General features: G+C 42.7%; 1 protein-coding gene across 1 annotated transcript in view; it reads right to left on the bottom strand.

Annotated features, from left to right (window-relative positions):
- The window catches only part of LOC126158410 (bone morphogenetic protein 8B-like), a 151609-nt gene that overhangs the window by 77848 nt on the left and 52535 nt on the right, over positions 1-21226 (bottom strand). The window contains exon 4 of the mRNA XM_049916441.1: positions 7638-7956. Within this exon, the coding sequence (XP_049772398.1) occupies positions 7638-7956 (319 nt within the window). The remainder of the gene's footprint in view (positions 1-7637; positions 7957-21226) is intronic.

Genomic DNA, 21226 nt, shown 5'->3' with positions numbered 1-21226 from the left:
TATATTTGCTCTAAGTAATTTTGAGACAGTTTGTCTCTCGCCCCTGCGCTTGCGCTTGCGCATGCGCTTGGCCGCGGCCGAGCCTCGCCGCGTAACTGCTCACGACGCCTAGTTTTCGAGCCGCTTACGTGTGGTCCTGATTTATGGCCGGCGCAGCTCCGTCTACGTTCGCCCTAATGGTTTTAATTTTGACTGACATAATCTTATGATTATGCGTCTTTAATGTTTTAATTTTTAATCTGTGACATGGCCAGTGATTGACTCACAAAATAATTTCATTTTTTGTAAGTATCACAATTTCTTCATTATTCAATCATTAGACTGATAATGCATTTTAGTGAGTAATATATGTCCGTATGTGGCTTAATTTATAGGTTCTGAAGAAGATTCCATTACTGGAATCGAAACCTAGGTAAACGAGTAAAATTATCTTGCAACTGAAGGCTGAAAAAATTGTTTATTTGCTGTACATTTCACAGTTGCTGACACGCTGCAATATGTTAAAGATATGTAAACTTCATTCCTTCCTTCCTACTGCTGCTGTCTCTTCTCACTGCCATTATCTCTGCCTTCCCCGTTGTCATTGTCATATACAGTGTCCCTCATCATCTCTGACTTTCATGCACTTCCACTTTGTCTTTCTCTTTATTCGTCCTTACCTGGTACTGTCTCCTTCACGCTTTCCCTAGCACTGTTCTGTCATTGTCAACTATGTTCCAGTGTCATTGTCCCCCCCCCCCTCTCTCTCTCTCTCTCTCTCTCTCTCTCTCTCTCTCACGCTGCTATTGTCTCCTTCGCTCTTCCTATAGCACAAAGACTGTATACTATCTTCCAGTATTTACTAGCTTTCCTTCTGTTTGCCAGTGCCACTGTCTTCTTCTCTCTCAGCTCAAAAAAGCGCAAATATGTTCGCATGCCAAAATGTTTGCAAAATTTTTAACAGGTGGTGAGCAAGGTAGAAGTGGGCAGCTGGTACACCACATTTCAGTCAGTCTTTTAAATAAACAGGAACATATTCGCATTATTTGTGCTCCGATAGGAGCATTTTTCCGCTTGTTCCCTTCTTTTCCTAGACCAGATTTTAAATGCAAAAAAAATTTTGCATGTGCTCCAGTACTACAACATGGAGTTCCCAGCTGATAACGAAGACACTTACAGCATATTTGCTACCTCACTTTATAAAGTACGTTTTCACCTTACACCAGATTTACGTGTACAATTAGGATAACTTTGAACGTCAATATCTCGGAAACGGATATAGATATGAAGAAAATTTTGAAGGTTGAAACTTCCTGGCAGATAAAAACTGTGTGCCGAACAGTTCGAGTCTCGGTCCGGCACACAGTTTTAATCTGCCAGGAAGTTTCATATCTGCGCACACTCCGCTGTAGAGTGAAAATTTCATTCTAATTTTGAAGGTTGTTCAATATCGGGATCGTAGGAATATATCGGAAAAATTAAGCCATTTGCTATGCATAGCATTCTCGGAATCCGCGGCTGGATTTTGGTGCCCAAGATATGAGTTTTTGGGTTGTTTCTCGGTAACAGACTTTTGAAAACAGGAAGAAGGTTCTTCTGCATAAATGCCCGGAGAATACGCCTTTAAAATTTGAGCAATTTGCACGGTTATTTATTATTTAGATTTCGCCTTATACCGGATTATTACGTCTAGAAGTAGGGTAACTTTGGACCTCTGTATCTTGGAAACGGATAAAGATAAAACCAACTGTTTCTCCCATGTACTGTATATATTGTTCCACACATTTGTTATTTAAAAGCAAAGTTGTCACCTTATGATTAGAATGCTACCACGGAATCCATATTGGGCGAAACTTTGTAATCCTACCCACTAAGCAAAAATACTGTCATCGAAGCTACTATCGTCACAGGCCCAGCAGCAGGAGAGATCTCTCATGCCCCTATACTACTGAGCCCAACCGATTTACCCATTTATTTTAAGTGATTTCAGTTCCAATCAACTGTTCATTGGCTATAACAATATACAAGGCTCAAGGACAGCGAGGGAGGGGGGGGGGAGGAGACGGACAGAGAAGGGGGAGGAGGAAATGAACGTAGTGAGAGGTAAGGAGATGGACAGACAAAAGGAGCGAGGAGAACGTCGAGCGAGATATGGGGAGGAGGGAATGGAGGATTAGGAGATGGACAGAGAGAGAGGGGAGCAAGCGACAGACAGAGAGAGAGTGGAGGGAGATCCAGAACGTATATCCAATTCCGATACATATTTAGTAATTGCGAAGCATTGCTGGGTTCGCTAGTACGAGTATAAATTCTGTACTACCATACAAAGACAGGGCGATATTTAATATTATTATCATAAATCTCTAAAAGTGCCTAACCGATTTACTTACACGATACTCCAATAATCTTTTGGGCGGACATTGACTACCTGTTTTTTTAATATGTATGGTATATAAACATACATAGCGTGTGTCTCTTAAGCGTCGTCAGGTATTTACAATTTAATTTTTGTATTGTGTGGCTGGCGTCAGCCCAAACAAATATTACTCACGTCATTCATGCGACACACAGTGTAGACGAAAGCGTCGATTAGTTTCCTGTTACAAAGGAAAAATTATTTTTGAAGAGGAATTTTACGTGCCTTTTCGACACAGTGGGCCCAAATGAGTAGTGCGAATATACTCTTTATCAGTATAAATTAACTGGGACAGTAAAACACGTAGAATAACCAGTACTCCAACAGCTCCAACTGCTACCGTCATGCAGAAACAGTTCAGTCGTTTCTGGAGTTCTAGGTATTCATCGTCTTTTACCGTTCCTGTTAATTCATATCGATAAAATGAATACCGCACAAAACTAATATGAGGCAGCTCTACCGGAATGGGCACTTAAAATTCTGCTTCAAAAATCATTTTATTCATAATGAGAAACAAACCGATGCTACCCATCGACGCTGGGCGTCACATGAATGACGTGATGGGCAGTGTTTGGGCTGACTCCAGCTACACAATACAGAAACGAAACTGCAAATATCTGCCGAAACATCAGAGAAAATGCAGCTGACGACTCTTGGAGAGACTTCCTACATATACTATACTAAGGGAAGCGTTGTTAACAAAAGTCTCGAAAGATACTTGACGAATTTACTTCACGTTTTTACACAATACTCTAATGAACATTCGGACGGATATAGGCTATATATTTGTATATTTTAATATATATACATACTGTAGAAATATACATGTAATATATAAAATCGAAACATTGTTAACAAAAATCTCAAAGATCTTCATCAATTTACTTCAAATTTTTGCACAGTACAGTATGAGCAGTCGGTCAGATCGAGGTCATATATATGGTACATAAAGGCAAACATTGTTACCAAAAATCTCAGAGATCTTTACCAGTTTACTTCAGATTTTTATACGATACTTTAATGAACATTCAGTTGGACATAGGCTGTATATAATATATAAATATGTATGCGATATATAAAGGGGAAACGTTGTTACCAAAAACCTCGAAAAGTTCTTGATTCATTTACATCGAATTCTTACAGGATACCCTAACAATATATAAACAGACGTTTAATTTTCAGCAATATACACTACAATGTGCTGTTTTGTTTTCTTCTGCACAGTCGGTTTTAACAGAAAACAGGAAAGCAATATTTATGATTTACCGGCTTATGATTAGAATACTGCTACCGAATCTGAATAATCTGAAACTTTTTAATCCTGCCAATTCACAGATTAAAATTGTGCTAAGTACTGTCATTGAAGTTACTAACCTCAGAGATCCAACTGCAGAAAACGTGTCTCTCATGCCACATTTACCAATATTTCAAACCAATTTACCTATTCTTTTTAGCGACTTCAGTTATCAATCAAGTTTTTGGTTACAGTGACAGTAAACAGGCTCAAGGACAGAAAGAGGGGTAATAGGACAGAGAGGCAGAAGAGGATGGGAGGTTATGGACACAGAGAAGAGGAAGAAGGGGATGCACAGGCAGAGGCGGAAGCAGGAGGTGATGAACAAAGAGAAGAGGGAGGAGAAAATGGGCAGAGTGAAAGGATGGAAGGAGTTTAGGGTACATATCCAATTCTCATATATATTTAGCAATTGCAAAGCATTGACGGGTACGCTAATAATATAATAAAGTCAGTTCTTAATGAAAGCAATATGTTTTTGTATATCGAAGATTTTATTTAGTTCGCTGAATAACATTACATTTTTAACTTAACCTAGTACATTCAGATATGCAGCTTACGTACAAGAATTCCAACCATAATGTACGGAGGCAATTAGCTGCTTGTTTGGGGGTGTGTGGTAAGTTGGTTTGGTATCGGCCCTGGCATGTCACTGAATGATAAATGGGCAACACGCTTGGATATACTGAAGCAAGCGTGCGTAAACGCGAAAAACAACTTGACTGGGTTGCAATCAGTGGTACATATGGAACTATACCACATACTGTATGGTAACGTTATCTTTCTAAAGGACAGTGGTACTAAGAATACTACAGCAAATTCTAAAATATAGTTCCCGTAAAAAAAAAAAATTCAGCTAAAGACACTCAAGTATCGTGATTTACGTATGTTGAAATTTTGTGGAACATCACAGAAACCTGCATTAAAAACAACCATAATGCAAATAAAAGTAATATGATAACGGTACTTCCAAACGCCTGATCCAAAATATTGACGGTAGAGACATCCAAGCTGGTAGAATCAACAAATAAATTCTCTCAAAGAGCAGACGTGCAGAAGATAGATAGTACGTGCTTACGATGGCGCTTAGTATCAAAACGTACGTTGTGTCTATTTTTTATACATAAAAGTCACAGTTCTGGTTTTGCAGAGGTCTCTCCATGTTGATACTGACGCAGTGATGTATACATATGCAACGATAGTCAGTTTGGCGAATGCATTTTACACTTAGTGTATGTCAGTTATAGTAGATGTAGGAAGTAATTACGTAAGGTTACTATAAAGAAAACTAACGCATACCGTACTCAGTGTGACGCAGTCGAAATATTTAATCCTGAACGCTTATATCAAAATTACCCTCAGAAAATAACTTACTACAGTTATTTGTCATACCTGCACTAGTAACCAACGAAGAAGAGCTGCTAGTTGCTGGACTGAGTTGAAATATTTCCTGGGTTTTCAAATGGCGATTCAAGGCATTTCAAAAACAATATACAGGTAACAGATCGGACTTCGTTTTCTGTGACTTACCTAAAAAATGTTCAGGCGTACGACTTCGTTTTCAAGATCATCAGTATGCACTAACAACATTTTATATTAATTTTTCTTAACGCCAAACGAGTGACAAAACCCAGATCGAATAATCGAACTTTCCTCGTATTTTCTGTTGTAGGTATACAAGTTAGCACGTGTGCCACACCTCCGTTTACGACCCAACCTGTTGTCCCATTCCGTAAGAGTACTAACCTGTTGATGTGGTCGTACTCTCCAGTGTTTACATTCTCGAGTGTCTCTTAAGGTGTGCTTCACCAGAAATGCATCGACAAATGCACCGAGAACTTCTCGTGTGTTTCGAAAGGTTCACTCTCATTTACTATCCTTGAGGGATCCATCGACAGAACGAAAAGCTGTCAGAGGAGTTCTGTTCATATAGCAGTAGCCAAGAGTTTGTAGAAAATCGTGTCAGAAATATCGTACCTCGTATGTTTTCGAAGAAACTTGAGCATTAATGCATAGCTTCACTAGATGTATTTAATTAACAGGTATAAAGCACACTAAATTGCATGCTGAATGTGTACAACGGAGATTTAGGAAGAGGAGAAACGCGTTTCGATCTTAGTTCAGTCATTAAATTATTTCCTACAGTTTACCTGAGAGATTTCAGGGAGTAACGTCCCATTCTGTGGTTCCAAATCCAGGCAGATATTTTCTCTCTCGTAAACCAGAGCGTCCAAAAAATGTAGTCAGAAATCATTTTCGGAAATGGTGGACCTTATGAAGAAAATTTCATCCTGGAAACAATCCCCCTAAGCTGTGGCTAACAAGGAGACGTTCCTGTCTTGGGGTCATGGATTTTAAAGCCTTTTTTAGGATAGTAAAGTACTCGTAAGTTAACTAAAGACCCCTGCCTCACCCTTTTAGCGCCAACGCTCAGCCGTTTCCGACGAAAATCGGTTTGAAAAACGTGACGCGATTCATTTACCTGCGCTGTTGGGGAAGCTATCGCCAAGGTTGCGTGGTTCAGAAGATGAGCACCCTATTACCAGCCGGGGTGTTCGGTTCCCGGCCTCGGAGGTTCTGTTTCTTTCTTTCCTTTTTCTCTTTTCTATTACGATCTGACGACATATTACTCATTCTTCCACGATTTTGTCGACTAATCTGTGGATTGGAACGCTGTTAATCTTAATTATTTACAACTATTTATTATAAAATTTTATAAAAATGTGCAATATATTTCATTTGTGATGGCGTTATTACTCGCCATCGCTGCCATCGTCTGGAGCACAGCCCCTACATTCATGTCGATGGTACTTGTCGTAGATGCATGCGAAACACAAATTGTGTTTACACCATGCACATTATATAAATGCAGTGCCCTCGCACTCCAACGTTTTTTTACGACCGTCACAGGAAAGCATCTACGTTGACACTCAAAACTGCAGGGCCCCGGTTCTGAAATACTGGTGCGCTTAATTGATTCATAATCAAGGAATGTATCATGATAGAATCTTTGCGTGTTGTTGTTTACCTCTGGTCTTTTATTAAAACAGGGGCGTTAACAAACCAGGCGAAAATAAATCGCTGCATTTTCGTGGGAATTCTTTTTAGATACCAACCAAAGAAGAGGTGACAAATGTTTTTGAATGGTAACCATGCAAGTGTGGGCGTGGAGGGGCCCCGCTAAATATTTCCAAAAAATGTGAATGTGGGCTTCAGTTTAGAACGGCACTTCACGTCCACAGCTCGACATTTCACCTACAGCACTCTGAGCGACCCCTCACCACTGCCACTCTCCCCACGCTTCCCTAGTCGACTGCGCATTTAGCGGCCACGACATTTTGCGCGCACTATACTTGTAACAGTACGGGTCTATGAGTCGCGTCACGTTATTCAGACCGATTTTCCTCGTAAACGGCGGAGCGTTGGCGGCCAAAAGGGTGTTTAATTTACTTAAAACGAGTACTTTCTAATCCTAAAAGGCTTTAAAACACATGACCCCAAGTTGAGACTGTCTCCTCGTAAGCCATTTCTCTGCAATATCTTTTGTTGCAGCAGTGTTAGTCCAGTAACGTTTGCAGGAGAACTTCTGTTAAGTTCCTAAGGTAGGAAAGAAGCACTGGCCGACGTAAAGCTGTAAGAGTAGGCCGTGAGTCGTGCCTGGATACCCCAGTGGACAGAGCAGTTACCGTCGAAAGTCAAACGTTCCGGTTTCGAGTCCCAGACCGGCACATAGTTTTAATTTGCGATGCAGTTTCGGCACACACTTTGCTGCAGAGCGAAATTTCATTCAGAGAACAGTGAGACTGAAGATGGACGCTATTAGTAGTATGGAGGTTTGAAAAGCAGACGTGTATCCTTCAGTGTCTTCCAGCATCAACAAAAGCGGTGTTCTTGTTTAAAATGCGGAATAATTTCCAGCAGTAAGCGCTGTATGACTTTGACACTCACCTGCTCGGCGATAAGAAAGCGACGTAGGATCGCCAACAGGAGGAACAGCGGCGGAATCGTCATCGTCGAAGAGCACGAGCAGCGGCTGCCTGCGCTGGCTGTGGCGCGCCCAGCGCAGACGCACGGGCCGGCCGTCGAGGGTGGTGGCCGCGAGCAGCAGGCCGAGGCGCGGCTCTCCCGCCAGCCAGGACTGCACGGCGGCGCGCACGTTGAACACGAGCCAGCCGTGGCCGCGCGCGCCCACCGCCTGCACGCTCAGCAGCCGCTGCGTGTCCGGCCGCTCCAGCGACGCCTCGTCCTCCACCTGGTACACGCGGACCTGCGCACCGCCACCAGCCCGCGTTACACGTGTTTATACGCGAAAAAAATGCCAACAAAAATTTGATCTGATCTGTTGGCATCAAAAAACAGTCTGTAGGGTTAAATGTAAAATTTAATGACCGGAAACGCCACACTTACTAAAATATTACGGACTACTATAGCTAGTGGGTTTCAATAAGAAATTCATCCGATCACAGCATAGTAATCCAAATATTTTAATAAGTGAGCGCTTCAATATTAACGCGTTGAGAGGAGAAATAGGGCAGCAGAAGATTAAATACGTAAAAATACAAAGCCTAACAGATATCCCTAGATAACACAGGATATACTGAATTTAACTAACGAAAGGAGAAAAAAATAAAAGTGCAGCATATTAAGTGAGGGAACGGGAATTTAGACGCCTCAAAATATAGATTGGCAGAAAGTGCAAAATGGCTAAGGCGGAATGGCTAGAGGAGAAATTCAAGGCTGTGGAAGTGTGCGGAATTGATCACTAGATGTCACGAGAGGTGGACCTGCCAGTGAAAAAGGAGGCGGGGAGTATTGTGTTTTCAATAGGGATGCAGTAACGGCAGATTGAGCTAGTCATGAGAGCTCAGTGACGTCGAACGTGGACTGGTCATTGAATGTGAAGAAGCTGTACGACCGCTTCCTTAGGATGCTGCAGAAGAAATAAGAGGAGGAACTTGCCGTACTCTTTTAAAAGCTCCTCCTCAACCTAGTTACTTAACCTCTGCAGAAAGGACTGAACTGCGAAATCTACGAGAGGAAATGGTTCAAATGGTTCTGAGCACTGTGGGACTTAACTTCTGAGGTCATCAGTCCCCTAAAACTTAGAACTACTTAAACCTAACTAACCTAAGGACATCACACACATCCATGCCCGAGGCAGGATTCGAAGCTGCGACCGTAAAGGTCGCGCGGTTCCATACTGTAGCGCCTAGAACCGCTCGGCCACACCGGCCGGCCCCTCAAAGAGAGGACCCTGATGTAATGGTACTGAACGCTGACAAAGATAATGCAGCGGTTTTGTTACCTCGTAGTGTGTATGATGATAAGATGAATGGTCTGTTCTACGTGATTCTACCTGTAGGCGGATTCATTACGACCCCACAGGACGTGTGCAACGGACAACCTCTGCATTATTGAATTCCTCCTCCATACCGCAGTAGGTCATTAAGAGGTTAAGACCACATGGTTGTGTACCACCAAGGCTGTAAGGCCTTCAAAATCTTTGCCATTTCTTCCGTTTGAGAGCAACATTTCGTTTAAAATAGCAGGAATCCTCTGGAAATTTCAGGTGAAGGTGATTTTCCGTCCACCATCTAAGACTGCAGACCTTTTGGGATCAGTGAAAGACGACGTGTTCTTGTGGAAGGCCGGAACTGACGAAATACCTTGTCAGTGTGGTGTGGTTGACATAGGACAGACCACACGCACTGTGGAAGAACACTGCACTGAACATCAACTTTGCCCTCGCCTTTTGCAACCAAGCAATTCCGGTGTTGCTGAACACTGTATTTCCACTTGACATTCAATGGAGTGTGACAGAACTATGATTCTGACCACAGCAACGTCTTTTTGAGATTCCATTATTAAAGAATACGTTGAAATACGCCTGGGGGAAAGCTGATGACCCTGTTTGTGGTTACCACTTGGACAGTGCATGGAGCCCCATCATCTCCACGATTCGTTCTAATTGAAGACGACAGAGTGTACCAACGGCCGCGTAGAGCGGTAATGCAGAGGATATCTGAGTTTCGCGGATCCACCAACGAGGGCGCTGCCGCCGGTAAGTGTGATCCGTCTGTCAATTTGATTTTGACGCAAGCGCGGAGCACTCGTAGCGCGCTGAATATTGCCGAATGGAGAAAGTTTTCGTCAGTCTTCGATGACTCGATGGCTGGAAGGCGCCTAGTCGAAACATCGTGGGATGAATTACACGACGACCGGGTAGAAGCCCGAAATTTGTTTGAATAGCTATTGCATGTTACCCGAGTAACAAATCCGTCAGGGAGATTTCAACCTTCTAAGCCTGTCCATGTCCACTACTGGCGATGTGATTGTGAAATAGAAACGCGAAGGAGCAACCACAGCTAAATGAAGACCAAAATACCTCGTGTACTGACGAACAGGTCTAATGCACCCTCGCTCGTGTATTGTGCGAGTTTGGTACAGCATAATTTTTGCGAGTACTTTCCTACCTCTCAACTGTGGAGTTTCAAGATAACCGGGTAGGGAGACCCGTCAGTGCTAATGTGGGCAAAGGAAACTTTAAATTATCGCGATCTTGAAATCTGGCCCTATCGCTCATACGTACCGCCTGTGGCTACTGTCAGAACACAAATTAAAACAATCATACGAGGGTTGTTTTTTAAGGGCCGTTCGCGCGTATAGTCCCGTAGTTCGCGCGGACGCCGCAACAAGCCACCGCGCCAGTTACCGGCATCCTTCCCGTTCACACTGATGCAAGTTACAGCTCTGTAGCTGACGTGTACGCATCGCTGTGCTCAGATGCCTACTGTGCAACTCTAAAGAAGCTCCGCAGAGCAATTCAAAACAAAAGGCGCGGCGTGCTAACAAAAGGAGTTTTGCTCCTGCACGATAACGCTAGGCCTCACACCTCTCAAAAGACTCGGGATTTGATTGATTCTTTTGGCTGGGAAGGTTTGGACCATGCACCATACAGCCCCGACCTTGCTCCTAGCGATTTTCACCTTTTCCGGTACCTGAAACACCATCTTGGCGGGCAGCGCTTCAATGACGACGATGAAGTGAAAGCGGCCGTGAACTCATGGCTGTCGGAGCAGGCGGCCGTATTCCTTGAAGAGGGAATTAAAAACTTTGTTGTACGGTATGGCAAGTGCTTAAATAAACAAGGCAACTATGTAGAAAAATAGTTAAAAGCGTGTAGAATCAGAAAATAAAAGTTTTTTTACAAAAGTATTTGTATCTTTTTTTTAAAATAAAAACGGCCCTTACTTAAAAAACAACCCTCGTATCAATGAAAGAAAGATCAAGGATAAATTATAATGCCACTGGAAGGACAAATGTTAGTGTTCACTGTATAATTTATTTTAAATAACAGCCCAGAAATTTACGGCGGTACATGTCTTGTGGACTCAAACAGTTGTGAAATAAATTGACTTAACTAATATTAGGAAACTTCTGCCTGCTTCTGCCCAAAGTGGTCAACGCGATCTGAGAAATACTACACAATGTGACTGACTTCGTCTTATAGCATAGCCTCCGGAAAAAGTAGTAGTACAAAATTAACTTATCGATATTCAGCCATAAAGAAGCACTATATGCGCTCTTAGAATAGTATTAATTGTATTCTTTGTCTAGTGGTATAAAAGAAAAGCACTTTTTTTTTTTGTTTCATTGTCTTCTGTGTCTTCTTGGTTCTGATGTTCTAGCTGACGGACACTTGTAAATCACGGTCTGTAATTAATAAGGTTATCTGTAGCGTTATTATAATTTTTGTTAAATATGTATCCAAATAATTACTGTAGAGTGTGTTTTTGTTAGTAGCAAGAAAGTACCTTCCCTATTTATGATTTAGTTATGTAATAATTAAATGTTGCCCTGGCCAATTTGTGTAAGTGCATTGTTGAAGCGACGCCTTTTATGATAAAATGATGAAAACCTTTTTAATAGTCATTTAATTCTGAAAGTATTGAAGTGATTAATCTCAATAAATACAAAACGGAGTCTTGTAATATTTTCCAATTCAATTTTTAGGCCAGAGGTACAGTTTTATTGAAAGATATTTTCTTTAAATGCATACGCTGTCATTGCACATAGGCAGCTATACTGGAGCATCGAGCCTAACGAAAAAGGAAGTATTTAGCACTGTTTAATTGGCTTATAGCGTAACATTACAGAAAATTTTTTTTCATCCATCGTAAGACGGGTGTCTTCACGTTGGAATACGGAATAGCGCCCTGAGAAAAAATTGTCGTGGCTTTTAACAAACATAAAAGAGAATATTTAACAAAACAGTTCATTCCAGTTCAACAGAATAATTTATTTCATTCACTTTTCAGAAAGTTACGCGGTAGTCTGTTGTACCAAAAACTAGAAGATACTCGAGTCGATTGATCGGCGTGTAACCTCAGTGGACTAACCTTTATACATCATCCCACCAATTTACTCTCTATCTGCCCTAAGAAGATAGTGCCGTTGGCTGTATCACCATAGCAAAAGCGTGCTGGGTGAATGCAATGATCATACTTAGTGTAACTGCCGCTCGTGACAAAGCTGCACATCCGCAAATGTGGTGAGATCTGAAACCTAAGACCGTAGACGGCAGGCTGCTATCTGTAACTGCTAAATCAAAGCAGAATGTTGTCACTTTACTGTCAACAATAAACGTAAGACTCGAACTCCCAGCACAAGGCGGAATTCAGGGCCGGCCGGTGTGGCCGAGCGGTTCGAGGCGCTTCAGTCTGGAACCGCGCGACCGCTACGGTCGCAGGTTCGAATCCGGACTCGGGCATGGATGTGTGTGATGTCCTTAGGTTAGTTAGGTTTAAGTAGTTCTAAGTTCTATGGGACTGATGACCTCAGATGTTAAGTCCCATAGTGCTCAGAGCCATTTGTACCATTTTTTTGCGGAATTCAGAATTCAGTAACATCTTACGCGCAAGTGAATAACAGCAAAGTGCTCCCAAGAACTGTGTCAGGTGCAAGAAGAGGACTCCCAAAACAAGGCGGAGTACAGTATCGTCGTTAAACGTACAGTAAAATACAGTGCCCTTACTGATCTCTAATACAGAAGTTCTCCGTCGCACTGAGTCTAAAACAAAATTCTTCAGTGCGCTTATGAGCAAAGACAAGAAAATGTTCCTGCTCTTTTGAGAGCTGAGGGTCTCCCGCTCCTTCCAGAGTTCAAACAGGAATCTTGTAACTAAAACTGCCGGTTCACCAGCTCGCCTCTTCTTACCTTCCCCTAGGTACAGACGGGCGAATCGTAGCTTACAAAGCACAGTGAACGCTCTTTCTCTCATCATACTAAACGGTTCCGGCAAATCACACTCAAGTTTTCGTCGAGTTTTCCATAAGGCATCCCTCCTACCAACGCTATAAGCGAATGTGCCAGTCCGGAACGTCCGGCTCGAAATTTCGCGCAGGAACAAGTCCGGTGTACGTGCCTAAACAGCTAACGGCTCGAGGCGCCAGCCTGTCGCCTGGCCGCTTCCAATTTGCCTGTTTGCGTCCGCGACTACATGGCGCCAGTCAGCCTGCACCGGTCACTGGAGGCTCTCGCACTTCGTACAAAGGCCGATTCTCTCGTAAAACTCGGCGCTGCGGCCCTCAGCCCGGCGCTTCGGCCGTCAGCCGGGTCGGTGACCACATACATACACTGTTCTGCGTTTCGGCGACCGCCCAAGGCGAGCGTCCCTCCAAGAACCAGCTACTGCCGCCCTGAGACACCCCTAGGCTCCTTGTCTGGCCCCGGCCCATTGTGCAGCCTCTGGCCCACGGCTTCACTAAGCTTACACAGCCGTTCCATATAAAAGGCCATCACCCAACAAATAAGTGAGCTACAAGTATTAGTATATTGGTGTACTTGAAGAAGTTAGTCATATTCTTTACTTTTAATAAACGGTTCTAGGCCTGTCAGCAAATGTCTAATCACTATAGAATTGCATGTATGGGAGTGGGACGGAATCCTTGTAAGGTGCCAAAATACTGCCACCTCACTCAGGAACTGACGAGCATTGCGAAGGGTAGTTGTAAAAAATCACATGAAATCCGCGGAAGGAATGACTTGTGAGTTCCAAAGTGCTACCGGCAGTTCAGCTGGCACAGTGACTGTGTGTAGGGGATTATAAAGAAAGGGATGTAGTGGTCGAGCAGCTCCTCATAAGCCTCACAATTCTGTAGTCAGTGCTAAGTGACGCATAAGGCGGTTTAAAGACAGACACAACAATCCAGTGGCTAACTAGAAACGAGTGATTTGGAGTGGTAGGTCGTGCTGTATTCTGTGGCAATCGGGTGGAAGTGCTTGGATTTGACAAATGTTTGGATAACGTTATCAACCATAATGTGTAGTGCCAACAGCAAAGCATGGAGGAGATGATGTCACGCCATGGGCGTGTTTTCCGTGCTTAGTGTATGGTGCCCTTATTGCGCTTAAGAAAAGGCTAAATCCGGAAGGATATTGAAAAATTTTACAGCATTGTGTACTGTATACAGTAGAGTAACGGTAACTTGCGGACACCTCACCATACTGATATTAATAGGTTAAAAAAAATGGCTCTGAGCACTATGGGACTTAACATCTATGGTCATCAGTCCCCTAGAACTTAGAACTACTTAAACCTAACTAACCTAAGGACATCACACAACACTCAGTCATCACGAGACAGAGAAAATCCCTGACCCCGCCGGGAATCGAACCAGGGCGCGGGAAGCGAGAACGCTACCACACGACCACGAGCTGCGGACTATTAATAGGTGCCCGAATAGTTTTGATCTGATACAATACCTTAAGACAAAAGAAAATCACCTATATGAATATTAGGTCCGATGGCGAGCCTGCACTACGTAAAGAAGCAAAGTTAATAGACTGAAGGAGTGTATCGATGGGCTTTACAAGAGAAAAGAACTTGAGGACGGTTTTATACAGTAGAAACGGAATATTATGTAAATGACGATGAGATGGCAGATATGATCGTGCGACAAGAATTTGACACTGCACTGAAACAAATAAGTCGAAACAAGACCGTTGAAGTAGATGCCATTCCCTCAGGATTATTGAGGGACATGATGCGTGAAACATGCGAAATACCGTAAGACTTCAGGAAGAATGTAACACTGTGACGGAAAAAAAATCACAGTACCACAAAATAATTTATGTAGAATAATGTAATTTCGGTACCACATTCTTCTGTTTAACATATGTAAGTGATTAACATTGTAAGATTACAGGTTAATGTAAGCACGAGATAAGCCACTGCAAACGTGAAATGCTTGTACATTAATTACCGATGTAACAGCCAGAATATTGAATGCAAAAGTGTGTGCATTGTGTTGTACAGGTTCCGGATGTCTGTTTGTGGGATGGACGGTAATGCTGTTTGTGGAGGACGCTGAAGTTATCGTCCGATGGTGTCCCATGTGTTCTCGTTTGGAGACAGATCTGGCGATCGATCAGGCCAAGACAACATGTCGACAATCTGTAGAGCCTGTTGGGTTACAACAGCGGTATTTGGGCTAGCGTTATCTTGTTGGAAAACACCAAAACACCCCTTGGAATGCTGTTCATGTATGGCACCACAGTACGTCGAATCACCAGGCTGACGTTCCATTTTGCAGTCAGCGTGCGTGGAATAACCTCGAGGGTGCTCCTACTGTCATAAGAAATCGTACGCCAGACCTAGGCTAGGCGCAAATTGAGACGCGTATAGCGCGTGTGGCGCGACGCAGCGCAGCGCGCGTTTTTGTAACATCACAGGTTCAAATGGGACCGCACAAATTGCGAAGCGACGCGACACGCGCCTGCGCCAGGTCACGCGGCGTTGTGGTTGAGGCACAGTTTCTCGCGCCGCGCGTCGCGCGTGCCTCGCTAGCACCGTGGGAAATTTGAGGCGGGGAGGGGAAAAGTAGCCCGGCCATATGCTCACATCGGAACGGTGCGTATGAGCAGTGCTAATATTGCCCATACGATAAATTTTGCCTTACTGTGTACTAAATTTCATTGCCTTTGGGTAGTGTTTCTTTTTTCGCCGTTTAAACGCTCCATCTTTCTTGTTAGTACATCATACTTTTCTGTTATTTATATCTGTATAGTTTTGTTTTGTTTCTCTTCTGTCAAGAAAAATGCAAACTTCAGTAACTGATGAGTCATTGGCCGCTGGAATTGTATCATATGCCTCCGCGATGTTTTCAGATCGCAAGAAGGGACAGAGGGTAGTGAATAAGAAAGCAAGGAATATTATAAAATCATGTGATTAAGAATCAAGGTAGGAAAGTAAAACAAGATTATCTTCTCGCTGACTAGTATGCTGGCGTATCTGTACGATCTGTTACAAAAATTTAGAAAGGGATAATCTCGACAGGTGTGATCCCTTTGTGCTCCTGGTAAAAAGCGTCCAAGATCTGGCGTATAGAAGTCTCACCGTGATTACTCTGGTATGGATGTAATACTGTAATACGACACACTGTACTACATGCTTGTGAACGTCACGTTTCCACTGCAAGCTAGAAACAGTCGAAAAGCAGTCACAAATAACAATGTTTTAATTGGTTCGCCGTGATGAGAAAAAGCATTTCAATTGTTGCGAGCACATTATCAGCATTAATAAACTAATTATACAACAGGCTACATAAATGAAGAAAATGGTCGGTATTATTACGAAAGTAGGAATATCGTAAAAGAGTGGTATGATTAGATGTATTTGATTTGTTGAAATGTACTGCTGACAAAGGCAGATCTACTTTCATGACAATGTTTTTCGAACTCCAGCTCACAAGGCACACATGGCTAGCTTGTGCATTCCTGTCGCGCGCATTATCCTCCGCTGCTGACAATACACTGACCATTGTGTTGTGCGACAGATCAGTTGTTTATTTTTATCAATAACAACTATTTTATTCGCGATCACACATTGTCAGTTTGACAAGCCGTAGGTGAGTAACCAGTATCTGGCATGTGCCTATCATTCCGCCTGAAGGAACGCTCGTCATTGTTTTAATACTGCTCTGATCATGAGAAGGAATAAAATCCTTTGGTAAGTTTCCATTGTAGTCGCTCAGTGTTAAAAATACGATGGGTTACGTGGATTCCACCAAAATTCCAACGGAATTGGCAATCTATTTTTGTGTGAGTTGTTAATCTTTTCTCATTCGAAGAAACGTCACCGTTTGTGAGTAACGGCCACATTTCTCTTGGTGAATGGTTTAATTGTACTTCCTTTGTCACAGTTTAATTTTCCAAACTCATCTCACAGCAGCTATTGAGACAGAATTCCGAAACGGAGTGCCTCATTAAACAAGTAATTGGCAATCACAGAGCTCAATAGCTTACGAAAAACCTCATAGTGTCGGTTTTCAGTAACATAAAAGAAGAAATTTCGTGTTTATTTTCATACTAGGAAGCTCTTGTTTCGCTAGCTGTCGATAACTCTTAAAAAATTGCAGACACTGGAGTAGAATAAATAAAAATGGAAGTATAAGTACAAAAAATGGCTCTGAGCACTATGGGACTTAACATCTGTGGTCATCAGTCCCCTAGAACTTAGAACTACTTAAACCTAACTAACCTAAGGACATCACACACATTCATGCCCGAGGCAGGTTTCGAACCTGCGACCGTAGCAGTCGCGCGGTTCCGGACTGCGCGCCTAGAACCGCTAGACCACCGCGGCCGGCGTATAAGTACAGATATATGGCCATAGATAAGAAAGTTCCGTGTGTTTAAGAATTGACAAACACTCTCCTCCTTGTGTGCTATAATTCGTCTAACTTTCGATGTCTCGAGCTGTTCAGGAGATATGAGAGATGTTGCGAGTATTTCATTCTCGTGGGCGTGAGATCGGAAGTGAGCGCTCTACATGGGATCCATTTTCTCGAGATCGGAGGCAGATAGAGACCTCTTGCCAAATCTAAACAAAAATTCAGCATGTTAGCTAAATTTCACACGCAGCAACATATGGTGTAATACGCACCAAACGCAAAATCATAGCGACCCCTAATTTTCGTTGCAAACTTTTTGAATTTTACGTAGTGTCTTTCTAAAATGTGAACATCACAATAAGAATGGTCATTAGCGAGTTGATGGCACTTCGTCACGCTACAAGTAAGGCAAAAATCATATATTTTCAGTACATAGTTCCTGTAAAATCGTTTGAGAAAGATAACAAAGTTGTGCGCGCTTCGGTTCTGTCAGCGCAGAGCGTCGCCAGTCGGAGCTTGCCAAGTATGGTGTGCGCGTCGCAATATGCGCTGCACCCGCGCGACTCGTGCGGCACGTGCGTGTCGCGCAGAAGTGTCGTGTCACGTCACACGTGCTATACGCGTCTCAATTTGCGCCTAGCCTTACCTCCAAGTGTAGATCCAGTGTGTCCAGCACGTGGACAATTTGAGTACAAATCCTTATCTGGTCTCATTCATTACTATAATCCGTTCATCATAAGAATAAACCTGATGTAAACATTGCACTATGTGTTCTTCCGCATTCGTTGGAACCTCATTGTATTTCCATTTCACGTGGGACTGCAGTCATGCTGTCTCGGGTACTGTCAAGTACGATAATAAGGGTACGTTTCGTGCTGTGCGTTAAGCGCACATCGACTTAGCGATAATACGGGACAAGAGCTTTACCGGCGCATTTGACTTGGACAGCACTGGCCGGTCAGCTGGTACAGCTAGCCTGCAGTGACGCCTTCAGCTGCAGTTCAAACGTAAAAAGAGACGAGTGGCGGAGCAATACAGCTCCGAATGTCATTTAAATTTTAAGCAGAATGAAATAATACACAGCAAATCTCCCTCAATACGCTCCTTAGACAACTAGACGAAAACCGCAACACGTTATCGTTTTTAGCTAACGTACTATTGAAATTAAAAACATTAATGATGAAAATTCCTGATTTAACCACAGGGTGATTTTTCTGCATAAGCTGTGTGTAACGTAAGAGAAGGATTTCGCCGTATAGTTAAATACTGAAGGTTTTACTTACAGTCAGTCGTCTGGTAATCTCTTAGCTCCTTCCTGATCCGAAACCGAGAAATAAATTTCAGTCCTGGAAGTGTCACTTGCTACGTTGATAGCGAACCTCTCAACAACAGAATCCACGAAGCCAACCAGGCGCAGCATTTTCTCTTCTTCCTTTATGACGAGCCGTTCTATATCCCGCCAGCGTTCGGCAGTGACGTGTGAAAAATCTGCGTGCGGTAGTTCCAGTATGTCTATCAGGTTAACGGTCTTGTTACTTCTCGGGCCAAATCCCGCAGCTTGGCTCCAGATCAGTTCTGTTGGGTTCATATTGTAATGGTACAGTATCAAATGTAAAAATGCAGCATTTGTATGATGTGTTCTATGCTGTGAAAATGATTGTTTTTCATGTTTCTAAGATACTTATCTACCTCTGTGGTATAAAACGATGGAAATAGTCCAAATAAAGAGGATTTGGTTTTTCATTTTTGCCTTAAAAATTAAATTATGTTTTCTTAATCTAAACAACTTTTATGAAGTCTCTCATAAAACATCGATAATTAAGAATTTGTATTTGAAATGGAAACAGGAAATTCGCGTCCAGTATGTAGTTAGAAACAAGAAAACATGCATTATTCATAAAAAATGATGATGCGTTTCATAATTACGAGATGGAGGTATGAACTGAATGAGAAAAAAATGATATTAGGGAGATTTGAACTAACGAACGAATAACCGCATTTGGTTCACATTCCATTACGCTACCAACTGTGCTTCACGTTCAATTTAGGTATAATAAACAACTGCAGTATATACATGCTGGGAAAACTTCAGAGCCGGTTATCTCCGTAAATGTGTGAAGACATTAAAGACACCTATTTCTCGGCACTTTTTACCGTGTTCCACGCGCGTGTTTCACTACGGAACAGAAAGCAGCCTCAGCCATTTTCATGCTGTACACTAACAGCGCGACAATCAGAGTACAACATTGCAGAGGATGTGACTGTACACCATTTTTGAAATAAAAACTGCGTAGCTAAAGCTTGATTAAGAGAAACGTTGATGGCTTTAATTCATTTGAATATCTTAGTTTCATTTAGAGTAACTTAGTAATAAGATATCTAATACATAAGTAGGACCTACTTCCAAGAGCGTAACAACACCAGTGTACGTGTGCTACAGCTTCTGACCAATCATCGCGTTTGTGTTTGTTTACATCAGGTTTATATTATGATGAACGGATTACAGCACCGAGGCAGAACAGCTTTTTTCAGAAAACACAACAGCCCTCCACATTGACCTCCTATAAGCTCTCGCTTGACGCCACTGAAGTCGAAAATGATGTTGATTTGGGAACAGTGGAATGCACTCCACAGGGCGTCTGGTTCGGAGCTGCACTTGAAGTAACAGATTTGTAACAGTTCACTGGGTCACTGTGGTGCCAGCTGTTACTGCAGATGAAGTACGATGCGACAGAGCCATACGCCGAACACGATCTTCACCTCTTGTTAGTGCCACGTGGTCGTCTGGAGGCCTATCTTCTTACAACTATACATTGTCGTTACCACCGCTGTCAGCAATCATGTACGGTGACTACACGTCTGCCAAGTATTTCTGCAGTATCGCAGAAGCAACATACAGCTACCCGTAGCCCTATTACACGACCTCGTTCAAATTCAGTGAGGTGTTGATAATCGCGTTTGCGTCGCCTTAATGGTATTCTTGACTGATAATGAACTCAACACGTCCTATCTCAAAGGCAACTAGCGCGCACGTCCTTTACCGCATGTATTTAAAGCAAATCTGATTCCATCTCATAGTAGCGCTACTAGTGCCATTCTGTAATTTTCGTTTAAGTCGTGTTGCGTTTTTTGTCTGTCAGTGTAATTCCATTTCCAAAGGAAGCAGGTGCTGACACGTGTGAATAATACCGAAATATCAGTTTAATAAGTTATGGTTGGAAAACACTTACACATTATTTTCGAAAGAATAGAAGAACTGGTGGGTGCCGACCTCAGGGATACTCAATTTGGGTTAGGATAAATATGTAAGGGGCAGTCAAATTGAAACGAGATAGATGGAAAGATGGAAATAAGTAAGTAAACTATTTAGTCTTGCAAAAATAATGACCATAACTGGTAATAAATTTACCCCACTGTGAGGCAAGGCTGTCGATGCTTACATGGAAAAATGTTTGCGGTTGCCTACGGACTCACGATACCCAGGCGTGCACCTTTTCGTCCGAAGCAAACTGACTGCCAGAGACGATTTCTTCAGTGCTCCTGAACTATGGAAATTGCATGAGGAGGGATCGGGACTGAATGGAGGATGTGTAAGGACTTCCCAGCGTAACTTCTGCAGCGTAGTCGAAACAACCTTGACAGCATGTGGGCGGGCATCACCCTGTAACAGAATGATACCGTCCGTCAACGTTCCTGGAAGTTTGGACTTGGTGGCGCGCTTATATTTTTTTCCAAAATGTTCACATAAAGGTGTGCGTTAATTGTGGCAGCGTCATCCAGAATATGAATGAGAAGCGGGCCGTTTCAGTCAAAGTGAAAGGCCATCATAATTTTTCCAGAGCTGGTGTGCCTGTTGTTTCTGC

The sequence above is a fragment of the Schistocerca cancellata genome, chromosome 2 (genome assembly GCF_023864275.1).
Source record: "Schistocerca cancellata isolate TAMUIC-IGC-003103 chromosome 2, iqSchCanc2.1, whole genome shotgun sequence".
Classification (NCBI taxonomy): Eukaryota; Metazoa; Arthropoda; class Insecta; order Orthoptera; family Acrididae; genus Schistocerca; species Schistocerca cancellata.
Note: the sequence above shows the minus strand (reverse complement) of the source record. Positions and strands in the feature narration are given on the sequence as shown.